Below are 15,811 nucleotides of genomic sequence, written 5' to 3' on the forward strand. Positions count from 1 at the left end.
CCTCAGTCTTACTCACAGTAAAGTGAACTATTACTTGGCATGTTTCACCTTACTGGCTTTCACTAACAGTGAGACTTGGTCTTGCAACAGCCACATCAATGCCCCATGTGTCAGGTAGTTAGAATAGGAAAAAGGAGTAAAAAATGGCAATAGCTAAAACAGACAAAGGGAAAAGCCCGAGAAAAAAGGAAAAATCCCCAGACCTGAGTGAGAACCTCAGGTGAAACAAACACGACTCCTAGCCCTAATTTGCATAGGGCAGGCAGGGAAGGGGAGGGGAGAGTGAGGAAAGAGACAAAACTATAAAAAGAGGAAGCCAAGAAGAGCTGACTCCTTGAAAAGACCCTGATTCTGGTCTAGGAAAGATTGAAGGCAAGAGAAGAAGGGGACTACAGGGGATGAGATGGTTGGATGGCATCACCGACTCAATGGATATGAGTTTGAGACAGAACTGAGAAAATCACACACTCTCCCAACACATGCATTTAATCAATCAGACCATCTTCTCTTTAAACTCTGAACCATGTGACCCCGTGCATCACAAGTTCTAGAACCTCTCCTCTCTCTTGTTCACAGGTCACTACTGTCACTACTGTCTTCTGATCTTCCTTTTATCTTCATGATTGTTTTCTCCATTTCCTTTGTACCACCTTGTACTCCCTGACCCAAATTTTGTCCTTGTCCCTTTATTCAAATTATGCTCCACCCTCAGGTTTATATGTGACTGGGCACCATGCTGTTCAAGGTGTCATTCTATCTCCAGACTAACCTGCAGGCTAAACTACCTGAATCTTGTAAAGCAACATAATATGTCCAAAATGAACCCATCACCTCCTCCAAAGCGGCATGCCCCTTCAGTCACTATCTCCATAAGGACATCCACCCACCCACCCTGTAATAGGAAAGCCACAAAGGAACCCGAGCCCTCTCTTCAACTTCTCTCTTCTCAACCATATGGTGATTAGCAAACCAATGCTATCCTTGTCTCAACTTCCCCTCAGATTCTTCCCTTCCTCTGTTCTCACTGTCACTGCTTTGGTTGTTCAGTTCAGTCGATCAGTTGTGTCCGACTCTTTGTGACCCCATGGACTGCAGCACGCCGGGCCTCCCTGTCCTTCACCAACTCCCAGAGTTTACTCAAACTCATGTCCATTGGGTCGGTGATGCCATCCAGCCATCTCATCCTCTGCTTTGGTTGAGATCCTTGCAATTCCTCTCTATAAACAATTCTACCAGTCTCTTAACTGTTAAGAATAAGCATAGAACTGTTCCTATTCCTATCTTTCTCCTATGCCAATAGTGCTTCAAAACAAAACCCCACCAATCTCATCATGTCATTTCTCGAAGAACTTTGTTGGCAGAACAACATCCTAACTCTTCATCTAGGGCCCTCTGGTCTTGCTCCATCTTGCTCTTCTCCTATTCCCACCACACAGCAGTAATTCCGAATTTCTCATTGTTCCACAAACACACCCTGTTCTTTCGTGACTCTCCGCCCATACTGATATGCTTGGAATGCTTTTGCATCTTGGTTAACGCTCACTTAACCTTAAAAATGCTGCTTAAAAGTTATCTCCTCTGTGAAGATTTTGCCAGCTCTCTCAAATCTAAATCTAATACCAGGTGGTATTAGTCATTCCCCACTCTAAACCCCTAAATACCATATTCCCAGCTTCAACCTAGGGTTGGTGGTACTCTGAACACATTTCATTGTATGTCAATGTTTGTCTTCCATACTGAGTTTCCTATGGGCTTCTAAGTTGCTTCAGTCGTGTGGGCTGGTCCGTAACAAATCTACTTCTACGTTCCCACAGGCTAGCTTGGCACCTGGCAGAGTAGAAGCACACTGATAACTGAACAAACGCATCTCAACTCGAACTTTCTGAGTCAAAGCCCTGCCAGAGCAGTACAACCCTGAACAAGTCATGGTACAGCAAGAGTACGGTGTATGAGGCTCTGTTAGAACTGACTGGCATGCACCCCCAACGACAGGCCATGGCTCCCCAGCTCATGAGTCCTGAGGTGAGGGAATCCTGAAGACCCTGAAGATCCATTATGGACAAATGTGGATGGACAGCACAAACCACCAACCAAAGGAAGATGGAAAAATCACCTATTGTTTCTCGCCTGATTGATACGAGTTTGTAGAGAAATACAAAGCAATCAAATACACACAGTGGCACAGTATTTTAGCTCACACACTTCAGAATGTCATAGAAAACAATACTTTTATTGTTTTAATGAAATACTTAATGGCTGCTGCTGAGCAAGCTAGGGCCTGTTTCAACCTGGAAAAGGTGAATATGCATATTTCCTTAAAGATCAGTAGTTTCTAGCTTTTTTAATCTATAAACAAAATCAAATCACTTAGAAGCTGAATCTAATCAACAAATTTGCAATTCTCTAAACAATAAACAACTCATACCCAAATAAGCAATCTCTCCCCAAAGGGAGATGAAAAATGCTAAAAATATAATAAAAATTACCTAGTGGCCAAAGTTTAAGTTATTAAGCATAGCGAAATGAACTCCTACTAATTTTGACTTCTGTTTTTTAAAAATTGGTCTTATTACTCCTAATTTTCTCCCCACAAAACTTGTTTTTTTTTTTTAACTTTTCTGTTATCAACAAACATTAGTTTTCCAACTTAAGTACCAGCTCCAACAGCAGATTGTACTGTGTATTATGGCTGAAATGGACATTACACAACTACAGGCTACATGGCTCAAACTGATCAACTGTCCTTATTCACACTTCATTTCCCCTATGGGAAAATGTTTCCTATGTTTCCATTTTCTCCTTATGCCTGGCTTCTTTTCTGTTTTATGATCACTTCTCCCTTTGTTCTTAATTTATTATTAAATTACATGTGTGATACACTTAGCTAACTTTCGGAGAATTTTGAGAGTTACTATACTAGTGTCTGAGACGGGTGCAATTGTGCGGTAGTTTGAGCATTCTTTGGCATTGCCTTTCTTTGGGATTGGAATGAAAACTGACCTTTTCCAGTCCTGTGGCCATTGCCGAGGTTTCCAAATTTGCTGACATACTGAGTGCAGCACTTTCACAGCATCATCTTTCAGGATTTGAAATAGCTCAAATGGGATTCCATCACTTCCACTAGCTTTGTTCCTAGTTATGCTTCCTAAGGCCCACTTGACTTCACATTTCAGGATGTCTGGCTCTAGGTGAGTGATCACACCATCATGATTATCTGGGTCGTGAAGATCTATTTTGTACAGTTCTTCTGTGTATTCTTGCCACCTCTTCTGAATATCTTCTGCTTCTTTTAGGTCCCATCTTTGCATGAAATGTTCCCTTGGTATCTCTGATTTTCTTGAAGAGATCTCTAATCTTTCCCATTCTGTTGTTTTCCTCTATTTCTTTGCACTGATTGCTGAGGAAGGCTTTCTTATCTCTCCTTGCTATTCTTTGCAACTCTGCATTCAGATGAGTGTATCTTTCCTTTTCTCCTTTGCTTTTCACTTCTCTTCTCTTCAAAGCTATTTGTAAGGCCTCCTCAGACAGCCATTTTGCGTTTTTGCATTTCTTTTCCATGGGGATGGTCTTGGTCCCTGTACAGTCACGAACCTCTGTCCATAGTTCATCAGGCACTCTGTCTATCAGATCTAGTCCCTTATATCTATTTCTCACTTCCACTGTATAATCATAAGGGATCTGATTTAGGTCATACCTGAATGGTCTAGTGGTTTTCCCTACTTTCTTCAATTTCAGTCTGAATTTGGCAATAAGGAGTTCATGATCTGAGCCACAGTCAGCTTCTGGTCTTATTTTTGCTGACTGTATAGAGCTTCTCCATCTTTGGCTGCAAAAATATAATCAATCTGATTTCAGTGTTGGCCATCTGGTGATGTTCATGTGTAGAGTCTTCTCTTGTGTTGTTGGAAGAGGGTGTTTGCTATGACCAATGCGTTCTCCCTTAGACTCTATGAAAACATCTCACACGCTAGTAAAGTCACGCTCAAAATTCTCCAAGCCAGGCTTCAGCAATATGTGAACCATGAACTTCCAGATGTTCAAGCAGGTTTTAGAAAAGGCAAAGGCACCAGAGATCAAATTGCCAACATCTGCTGGATCATGGAGAAAGCAAGAGAGTTCCAGAAAAACATCTATTTCTGCTTCATTGACTATGCCAAAGCCTTTGACTGTATGGATCACAATAAACTGTGGAACATTCTGAAAGAGATGGGAATACCAGACCACCTGACCTGCCTCTTGAGAAACCTGTATGCAGGTCAGGAAGCAACAGTCAGAACTGTACATGGAAAAACAGACTGGTTCCAAATAGGAAAAAGAGTACATCAAGGCTGTATATTGTCACCCTGCTTATTTAACTTCTATGCAGAGTACATAAAAGATGCTTACTCCAACGAGTTGACTCACTGGAAAAGACTCTGATGCTGGGAAAGGTTGAGGGCAGGAGGAGAAGGGGACGATTCCCCAAGGCCTCTTGTACCTAATTCTATTACAGTATTTATGTCAGAGTACTTAACACTGTTCTGCCTTCCTACAAAATCCTCACCCTAATACTTGAAGAAAAAGCCTAGAACACAGTATGTATTTAATCAAGGCTACTCAGTTACTCATTGGATGACCCTCACTTCTGCCTTCACAGATCTTTCAACATCTCTGTAATTATCAATTATGCTTATGTTTTAAAAAACATGCTAAAAAGTTAATAAGGGGACGACAGAGAATGAGATGGCTACAGTCCATGGGGTCGAAAAGAGTCAGATACGACTGAGTGACTTCACTTTCTTCTTTCCCAGAGAACTTGATGAAGGTTGTATGGTGGGTGATGAGGAACAATTGATTTAGGTAGTCACTATTGTTAACTTACAGTCATATCCCTTACTGTTCTGGGTGTGTGAGATGAGTGCGATTGTGTGGTAGTTTGAGCATTCTTTGGCATTGCCTTTCTTTGGGATTGGAATGAAGACTGACCTTTTCCAGTCCTGTGGCCACTGCTGAGTTTTCCAAATTTGCTGGCATATTGACTGCAGCACTTTCACAGCATCATCTTTCAAGATTTGATATAGCTCAACTGGAATTCTATCACCTCCACTAGCTTTGTTCCTAGTGTTGCTTTCTAAGGACCACTTGACTTAACATTCCAAGATGTCTGGCTCTAGGTCAGTGATCAGGTTATCGTGACTATCTTGGTCATGAAGATCTTTTTTGTACAGTTCTTCTGTGTATTCTTGCCACCTCTTCTTAATATCTTCTGCTTCTGTTAGGTCCTTACCATTTCTGTCCTTCATCGAGCCCATCTTTGCATGAAATGTTCCTTTGGAATCTCTAATTTTCTTGAAGAGATCTCTTGTTTTTCCTATTCTGTTGTTTTCCTCTATTTCTTTGCATTGATCACTGAGGAAGGCTTTCTTAAATCTCCTTGCTATTCTTTGGAACTCTGCATTCAGATGCTTATATCTTTCCTTTTCTCCTTTGCTTTTCACTTCTCTTATTTTCACAGCTATTTTTAAGGCCTCCTCCTTTGCTTTTTACTTCTCTTCTCTTCAAAGCTATTTGTAAGGCCTCTTCAGACAGCCATTTTGCTTTTTTGCATTTCTTTTCCATGGGGATGGTCTTGGTCCCTGTCTCCTGTACAATGTCACGAACCTCCATCCAGAGTTCATCAGGTACTCTATCAGATCTAGTCCCTTAAATCTATTTCTCACTTCTACTGTATAATCATAAGGGATTTGATTTAGGTCATAGCTGTTCCTCTAAATAGGTGATGGGAAAGTCAAGATTATTCCAATTAATTTAACAAAGGAATTTATCAGGTACCATCTCCAACTACGGAGGACATATATGGACCCCCAGAGTGCCTATTTCTTCATGTGGAATTTATCCTACGTCCCTGTATGATAATTTTGCACATTGTTCCAAAAGTAAGGTTTCTTTTCCCCTTAACAACTCTGCATTCTCTGACTGTAGCACTCAGCCTTACAAACAATCATCTTAATGGTTTGCTGAAAACCAGGATAATACTTATCAGTTTAGTTCAGTTCAGTTCAATCGCTCAGTTGTGTCTGACTCTTTGCGACCCCATGAATCACAGCACGCCAGGCCTCCCTATCCATCACCAACTCCCGGAGTTCACTCAAACTCATGTCCATCGAGTCGGTGATGCCATCCAGCCATCTCATTCTCTGTCGTCCCCGTCTCCTCCCATCCCCAATCCCTCCCAGCATCAGACTCTTCTCCAGTGAGTCAACTCGTTGCATGAGGTGGCCAAAGTATTGGAGTTTCAGCTTTAGCATCAGTCCTTCCAATGAACACCCAGGATTGATCTCCTTTAGAATGGACTGGTTGGACCTCCTTGCACTCCAAGGGACTCTCAAGGCTTATGCTATTTTCTTTCTCCGAACTCAAATTTTTGATGTCTAAATTTCAGTCACAAGCTAATAAAAAGTAGTTCTTATTCAGTGACAACATTTTAAATAGGTATAGGTAGGGCCTACTCTGTTGCACATACTGCTATTTCTCCTTCATTCAACGTCTAAACAAACCATGGAAATATACACTAAGCAAGGCCTACTACAGTGTCAAAATTTTATGATGAACTTAGTAACTGCCTCTGAAAACAAGCTGTACTTAAAACCATGCCTATCAGTAAAGGCCAACTAAGACTGGCTAACTCTAACAAAGTGTACACTGGCCAGGAAAAAATCCTACTAAACTGCAACTGCTCAAAACACTTTCAAATACATGCTAAAGAAGACTAGACTAATATAGATGTGATGGCTCTATTAATACAAGATTCAGGAGTCCTCCATTACTTCCTGTCAATATGAAGTAGATGCAGCCCTAAAACGATCAAGGCTCTTGAGAAACAGCAAACAAAGAACAATGTATAAAAAGGAGAAAAGAAAAAGCCCAAAGGTTTAAGTCACCTACCATATGAGGTAAAAGTAGAAACTGGAACATTTCTGGTTTTATGGAAATAAGTAAGAGAACGCAATTCAGGGAAACTTTGTCAGCTGCCAAAGAAAACAGAATAACCTTTTGCTCACAAAGAGACTGATTAAAATTCATGTTCCTTCTTGCATTCAAGCTTTCCACATGAGCTGAACAGAGAGGAAAATTAACCACATCAAGATTCACAATGATTATAAAAAATAAATTCAGAAAGTTAAACAGTATTTTCCCTTTAATATTCCGAATTTAACTTCAAAGAAAGAAAAGAAATCCACATCAGAATGTCCTTATCTGCTACAGATAATTAAGTTCTTATCTTCTTTTACTTCTACTTAAAAGAATCTCTCATCCAACTGGCTCTGGAAATAAACAGGCACTCCAAGAAACACATGGACAGCACATGGACTCCTATAGGAACCTGTGAAAATGAATCACCTGTCTCTTAAGACAGTGAAACCTACACACCATCAACAGGATGTGTCCTTGCAGCAGTGATGGATTTTTAAAGATTCACACCACTTAAGTCCCGGCTGCTATCTAGAAGCCCACCATGTACCTACCACTCCTCAGGATGCGGAGCATCACTACCCCAGTCCCTTCCTGTCCAGCCTGCTTTGTCTCCCAGTTTTTAGAGCAAAAAGCCTGTCAGAATTCGCTGACATCAATCGGGAAAGCTAACTCATCAAAGAAACACAGATTCCTAATCTTGCCATCACATGCATGTCTGTATCAATGAAAGCTGCTCTGCAGACACTGGGTCCATTCGACAGCACAAAACAAACTTCTATCAAGAAATATACCATCAGTTACTGGTACGAGTATCACTAGAAAAGAAATCCTGAAACAGAATGCTTATGTCTTATCTCAAACTGCCATCTCGATGCCTCCGATTTACTTCATTAAGTAGAAAAAGGAAATAGTACCACTGAACACATCTCGTTAAAATGATTCCTGCAGTGTCAAAACAAGATTATTTATATTTTAAAACAAACAAAAACATCACTTTATATCTGCATTTTAAATGACAGTACAAAAACCTGAAATAAAACAGAAACCATTTTTTGGGGGGTGGGGTGGTATATGTGTGCCAGGCATCCATTTAAAATGGAAGAGATGGGGATTTTTTTCAAATACCTTATCAGGCCACCACTGCAGATCTTCTCCAAGAGACACGGGACTTTGAACAGGCGTATTCTTCTTATCCAAGTTTGGCTCTCCTTCCTTGCTGGTAGAGCCCCTTTCATTATCAAATGAGGCTCCATCAAGCCACCTTCGCTCACGTAAACGTAAAACGGATTCACGTTCACGCAACAGCTCAGAGTCTCTCTCTAAGGGAAGAAGGAGAACTGGTATGCAATTGGGTCACACCAGTGGGATAAAAGTAAGCCACTCTCTAGTAAAGACCCTTCAGGATGCAACTAACAGCAGTTTATCCACCCACGAGAACTTAATGTAACTATGTATCTAATAAGCCTGACATGCAACATTCAAAACATTGAACTCTTTCAAGTGAATGTATGAAAATTGTAAACTACTTTTTAAAGCATTTTTCTGAATTCCAAATATATGCTTTTAGAGCAGAATTCCTTCGAACTGGATTCTGGACATTTTACAAGGAGTTTTAAATTTCCAGTTTTCATTAAAAATGCTTACCATAACTTTTTAAATGTATTAGAAACTATTCATAAATTAAAAATTTGACATGTTAGATACATAAACCAAAAAAAAGTATTTGTTAGAGATTCTACACATAGAGGGGGGAAAAAACTTTAAAAGGGTAAAATAAAAATCCATTAACTATACAATTTTTGATAACCTTTGTTTAGAGCAATTTTACAGACTAGATTTTTGTGATAAGTCTTATTTTAAAAATTTTGAGAAATCAGAATTTTTTTTCTATTTTAAGAATCTTTATAGAAAGACTATTTTATAAAAACACTACCACTGAAACTGGCTTACAAACTTTTTAAAACAAGTTTTCAGTTTGCTCACGCATTACTGTTTTAATTAGGCAATTAAAATAAACTTTCCAAGACTTGGATATTAAGGATTAAAAACAATATTAAGTTGAACCATATAAAACTGCCATCCATGCAGGTCAAACATGGTCAAGTACCACCAATTTCATATGGTTCAGACTGAAAGAGATGCCCACAGAGAATGACCTAAGGAAAAGCAAAAGGAAGAAATTTAGAAGGAGCTATTTGTTAGATACTGAATATTTGAAATGTAATTCTTGATGCATTTTAAGGCAGTAAAATATTCACTTATTTTTAAAGAATTTGTAAGCTATTACATAATAGGTTCAGTATACTAAAAGATCATTGTAAGCCTGTTGTTTTAAAACTGCTTCCAAGTAGTAGGCATTTGCAGTACAGTCTTAATATAAAATGGCATCTTTTCCAGTTTACCAATGATAAGTAAATAATACAGCTGATTCCTTCCTGTTACTTGAATCAAGGAGTTTTACTTTCTGAAAAGTAAATATACTGACTTTAAAAAGTTAAAATGCCAGTTAAATCTTCTGTTTGTACAATTTCAAAATCTTTCTAAATTCTATTATGAACTAAAGCTTTTCAAGATTTTAACTTCTGAAAATACTATTTTAATAAGCTAAGTATTTATATATATTTATTATTGGTCAATCTCATTCCAGTAAGTTTAATATTTTATTCTTCCATCTAACCAGGATTTAAAATGAAGAAAATAATCACCTTATTTTAATCAAATAAACTAGAGAGACTTATTTTCTGAATGCTGCATGTCACTGTTAAGTAAAATTCTGCTTTTTAGTTCAGAATCCATATTCCTAAATTTAAAAATATAGTTAGATAAAACATAATCCTTTATATGTGTTCTATAATGCATTAATAGATAAAATCACCTCTAAAGTTCTACTGTGGCTCTTCAAAAATCAAAAATAACTATTTTAATGCAAAAGCATCCAAGAACACTAATAAGTAATGATTTCATCTAGTGTAATATTAAAAGTTCAAATACAAAGAATTCTACCACTAGCTCTCCAGTCAGCCAGTAATCACCAAGAAATAAATGCACAATTACCTCGAGATGAGCCTAGCCTGGAAAGTGACGACCGACGAAAAGAAGGGTAACCAAAATAGCTAATGTCTTCAGAAAACATGGCGTCTGCATCGATAATGACACTTGGGTGGGCAGAATGAATGTCAGCATCAAGAAGAGACATAAGATCCTCTATAAAGTGAAAAAAATATAAATGAAACAGGTACAGAGAAAAAATCTGTAGACCACTGAAAAATCCTTTAGAGTTAAAACATTAAAATCAGGGGCTGACTACTGACATAACCTGAGAAGAGATGCAGTAACTACCTAAGAAATAAAGTTAACATCATTAACACAGAGTTTAAGGAACATCAATAGCATGATTATTGCTTGGGCTATATCCTAAATAATCACAAGAAAAAAGGATCATTATTTAAAATTCTTGTGACATCACAGATATGATACAGTCAAAATCTAAATGCAGTTCAGTTATCACATATTCAGTAATAATAGCATCAGAACAACATTCCAGAGGCATCTGTCAGTCAGCAATAAAGCTATGTACACACATCCATGCCTTTATTAGGACAAAACACAAGTCCACTGAGCAGAAACACATCCCTGTTCTCCCTTAAAAAATATGTTACGACCAAACACTACAGGGAGAAACATCTACCACCTGGGAAACAGTCAGAAAACCCACTGTACTTTCATTTCATTCCTCAGTGCAAAGAAAAAACACCTCTCCCGAGAGATGAGAGAACCATGATGGTGATCCACCGACCTCCAGGCAAGTAAGATTCACTGGCTGTATCATCACCATCATCTCCATCTTCATCATCCCGGCTAAGTAAATTATTTACAGCAAGGTTTACATCAAGATTTGTGCGCTGAAGTTCTCGAATAATGACACTTCTGGATTTGCCTTGTAAAACAACTTGGGCCTGAAATAAAAAATAAGGAAGAGTGCTATGTTAATTTTCTTTTTCGTGACTTTTTAAAAATCAAAATCAGTTTTCTAGGATCAAAACAGAAAAGCAGTATTTCACCACTCATGACATAAATCATGGCTAGAGCCCACTATATTTGGGCTTCCCTTGTGACTCAGCTGGGCTTCCCTGGTAGCTCAGAGGGTTAAAGCGTGTGCCTGCAATGCTGGGAGACCCCGGTTCAATTCCTGGGTCAGGAAGATCCCCTGGAGAAGGAAATGGCAACCCACTCCAGTACCCTTGCTGGAAAATCCCCTGGACAGAGAAGCCTGATAGGCTACAGTTCATGGGGTTGCAAAGAGTTAGACATGACTGAGCAACTTCACTTTCTTTCTTTTCTTGTGGCTCAGCTGGTAAAAAATGCACCTGCAATGCAGGAGACCTGGGTTCGATCCCTGGGTTGGGAAGATACCCTGGAAAAGGGATAGGCTACCATAAATCATGGCTACAGCTCACTATATTTAGTTAAACCTCACCCTGTCCTGCTGTCTTATGTTAAGTGTTCCACAGGATCCATACCTGTGAAATCAGCTCCTCTGGAATCACAGATGCTGGGATAACTGGCTGGGGCTGACTGCCCAGAAGCCCAGATCCTCGATCCCGTCCTGTTCGAATTACTCGAGTCTGTCGGCGAGAATCTCGCGCTCCAGCTGATGACCTACCAGAGGATCCTCCTCCACTTCCACCCACTCCAGAACTCCAGCGACTTCTAAATATCAGAGAATTCACAGAATTAGCATTTTAAATAATCATTCAGAAAGATTGCTCCAGGTCTCATTTTCATTCTCTTAGAACATGATAAAAACTGTTTTTCTAATTGACATGGTATGTTACAGTAGTACTTTGACAGAACAAGATAACAGAACAGAGCTTTAAAATAACACTGTTCTTATGGCATTGTGCTTTGTACCATTTATTAAATAAAAATTAATAAAAATAAATAAATAAATAAAATAACACTGTTCTAATTTTTTTAATGCTTAACTATAAACTCACTTTTTAAAGATAAATACCATGCATCTGCATTTTTAAAAATGATTTTTAAAAGAACCACATACCTAGCATTTCTAGACACGACTCTAAAATGAGTTATAATACATTTCCTCTTTGCATGAACGACCTATCGGACATAACTACCAACAGTCTGTAATGCAAAAAGTAAAATTCAAAGCTTAAATTTTAAAGACACAAATAAATGGAAAGACATCTGTGTCCATGGCTTGGAAGATTTAATATCGTTAAGATGTCCAGACTGCTAAAAGTAATCTACAGATTCATCACAATCCCCAGCAAAATCCCAGTGGATTTTATGCCTCAAAGGACATAATCAAGAGTGAGGAAGCAACGTACAGAATGGAAGAAAATATTTGTAAATCATGTATCTAATAAGAGGTTAATATGCTAGTAAAGTCATGCTCAAAATTCTCCAAGCCAGGGTTCAGCCATACGTGAACCGTGAACTTCCAGATGTTCAAGCAGGTTTTAGAAAAGGCAGAGGAACCAGAGATCAAATTGCCAACATCCACTGGATCATGGAGAAAGCAAGAGAGTTCCAGAAAAACATCTATTTCTGCTTCACTGACTATGCCAAAGCCTTTGACTGTGTGGATCACAATAAACTGTGGAACATTCTGAAAGAGATGGAAATACCAGACCACCTGACCTGCCTCTTGAGAAACCTGTATGCAGGTCAGGAAGCAACAGTCAGAACTGTACATGGAACAACAGACTGGTTCCAAATAGGAAAAGGAGTACATCAAGGCTGTATATTGTCACCTTGCTTATTTAACTTATATGCAGAGTACATCATGAGGAACGCTGGGCTGGAAGAAGCACAAGCTGGAATCAAGATTGCTGGGAGAAATATCAATAACCTCAGATATGCAGATGACACCACCCTTATGGCAGAAAGTGAAGAGGAACTAAAGAGCCTCTTGATGAAAGTGAAAAAGGAGAGTGAAAAAGTTGGCTTGAAGCTCAATATTCATAAAACTAAGATCATGGCTTCTGGTCCCATCACTTCATGGGAAATAGATGGAGAAACCGTGGAAACAGTGTCAGACTTTATTTTGGGGGGCTCCAAAATCACTGCAGATGCTGATTGCAGCCATGAAATTAAAAGACGCTTACTCCTTGGAAGGAAAGTTATGACCAACCTAGATAGCATATTACAAAGCAGAGACATTACTTTGCCAACAAAGGTCCATCTAGTCAAGGTTATGGTTTTTCCTGTGGTCATGTATGGATGTGAGAGTTGGACTGTGAAGAAAGCTGATCGTCGAAGAATTGATGCTTTTGAACTGTGGTGTTGGAGAAGACTCTTGAGAGTCCTTTGGACTGCAAGGAGATCCAACCAGTCCATTCTAAAGGAGATCAATCCTGGGTGTTCGGTGGAAGGACTGATACTAAAGCTGAAACTCCAATACTTTGGCCACCTCATGTGACGAGTTGACTCACTGGAAAAGACTCTGATGCTGGGAGGGATTGGGGGCAGGAGGAGAAGGGGACGACGGAGAATGAGATGGCTGAATGGCATCACCGACCTGATGGACGTGAGTTTGAGTGAACTCCGGGAGTTGGTGATGGACAGGGAGGCCTGGTGTGCTGTGATTGATTCATGGGGTCGCAAAGAGTCGGACATGACTTAGTGACTGAACTGAGCTGAACTTAACCATGAGAGAAATGCAAATCAAAACTATAACATATCACCTCACACCCATTAGAATGGCTACCATGAGGAAAAAAATAGAAAACTACAAATGTTAGCAAGGATGTACAGAAACTGGAACCTTCATTCACTGTTGGTAAGACTATAAAATGGTGCAATGCTATGAAAACAGTACAAAGTTTCTTAAAAAACTAAGAGCAGAACCATCATGTATGACTCAGAAGTTCCATTTCTAGGTATATATCCAAAAGAACTGAAAACAGAGTCTCAAAGAGATATCTATATACCCATGTTCAAAGCAGCACTATTCATAAGAGCCAACAGTACAAGCAACTTAATATCCAATGAAAAATGAATGGTTAAACAAAATGTGGTATATACTTATACTGAAATATTATTCAGCATTAAAATGAAAAGAAATTCTGACACATGCTACAACATAGATAACTTTGAAGATATTCGGTCAAGTAAATTAAGCCAATCACAAGAACACAAATGGTATCCAAAGTAGTCCAATTCATAGAAACAGAAAGTAGAATGGTGGTTGGCAGATGCTAGGGAGAGGGGTAGAGGGAGCTGTTTAATGGAGATAAAGTTTCATTTTTACAAGATGAAAAAGTTATGGAGACTTCCTTCACAACAATATGACTATATTCAATACTAACTGAGGTGTGCAGTTATAATCATAAAGATGATAAATTTCATGTAATGTGTTTCTAAACATGATTTAAAAAATATAAAGTCATGTGTTATCCAAAAAAAGCTATGTTCTAGAAAACAGACATGTTTTCAACTACTATGCTTTGTGACAATTATGCAACAGAAAATAATACAGGATCAATGAAAAGATACAAATAGATATTAAAATAAAATATAAATCAGCATTTCTACTTCATGGTTTCCTGTAAGCTGTCAAAATTAAGTCAGGTGGAACTACTCTTGTAGGAGTTTTTAACAGTCAAAAAGCTAAATTTATTATCTTAACTTGAAAACAGGAGGAACCACGCTAGAGTCTTAAAAAGATTTAATTAGTGTAACTGTTATGTCCCCAATTTGCCTGAGATAACACCACCGTCGGCGTACTGTCTGAGCCTATTATTTTCACTTCCAAATTTCCCAGTTTGGACAGTAAATTATATGGCCAATTTGCAATCTGTTACACAGAACCTCAACTGAGGTTAGCTGAAAGACAAAGGTCAAAATATCTCTGGCTTGCCCATTCATTAACCTGACTGTTACTTTGGAGAATACCACATTTTCCTACTCACACCCACAGTGCAGGATTTCTTCTGTTGGAATCCAAAGAACCTACTAGACTTCCTACCTCAACTGATGCTAAACATTCCTCTATCCAGCTTGCTGTCCAGAGAAAGAGCAAGGCATTTGACTAAGTATACATTAATAGAGGTTTATCAGTAGTTTCAAAAGAAAACCACTGTGATTATAGTGAGCTCTGTCTCTCTCTCTCTCTAAATATATATATCTATGTAGTGAGATATAAATATTTTTAATATTAAACTCACAAATAATGTTAAAAACAGTTTCTACTATCCACATCTCACTCATCAAACTAATCCTACAATTTGACCCCGTCATCTAATACTCAAGATGCACTTATATAATACTCAAGATACACAAAGTGACTCCAATCAACTGGGGAAATCACACATAGTATGGAATTAATCCAGTTTGCAATCTTAATACCCATGGGATAAGTCCTGTCCATATACTTCACTAGTTAAAAAAATTGTACAGCATCAAAACAATAAAAGTCTGAGAAACTGTCATAATCAAGAAAAGCCTAAAGAGAAATAACAACTAAATCCACTGTGGTATCCTGGATGGGATCCTGGAACAGAAAGAGGGCATTAAGAAAAAAATGAGGGAATGTATCAACATACATTAATTATAAAAAGTGTACCAGGCTTATGTTACATGTTAACAGTGAAAATTGTGTATGGAGCATACAAGAATTCTCAGTACTACCTCTGCAATTTTTCTATAATCTAAAACTGTTCAAAAATATGAAGCTTATTTAAAAGAATATATTCATATACACATGCACACAAACACACACTCACACACTAGATAGGTTATGTGTGTGCCTGTGAATATATGTGCACATTTATTTCCATGGAAATATCAACTAGTTTCAACACTTAAGTCAGAAGATTTCCCATTAAAAAAA

At 38.4% G+C, this 15,811-nt stretch overlaps 1 protein-coding gene across 7 annotated transcripts in view; it reads right to left on the reverse strand.

The window, feature by feature from the left end:
* The window catches only part of UBR5 (ubiquitin protein ligase E3 component n-recognin 5), a 140,247-nt gene that overhangs the window by 67,190 nt on the left and 57,246 nt on the right, over window positions 1-15,811 (reverse strand). For 5 of the 7 annotated variants that reach the window (XM_055432502.2, XM_055432507.2, XM_055432503.2 and 2 more), the window contains exons 6-9: window positions 11,475-11,664; window positions 10,751-10,910; window positions 10,009-10,158; window positions 8,080-8,291 (exon numbers count right to left, since the gene is read on the reverse strand). In XM_055432502.2, coding sequence (XP_055288477.1) covers window positions 8,080-8,291; window positions 10,009-10,158; window positions 10,751-10,910; window positions 11,475-11,664 — 712 coding nt within the window. The remainder of the gene's footprint in view (window positions 1-8,079; window positions 8,292-10,008; window positions 10,159-10,750; window positions 10,911-11,474; window positions 11,665-15,811) is intronic. The other 2 variants (XM_055432506.2, XM_055432504.2) reach the window with 1 other exon arrangement.

Source organism: Moschus berezovskii, chromosome 16, assembly GCF_049115385.1.
Source record: "Moschus berezovskii isolate FMDL1 chromosome 16, NW_MosBer_1.0, whole genome shotgun sequence".
Lineage (NCBI taxonomy): Eukaryota > Metazoa > Chordata > Mammalia > Artiodactyla > Moschidae > Moschus > Moschus berezovskii.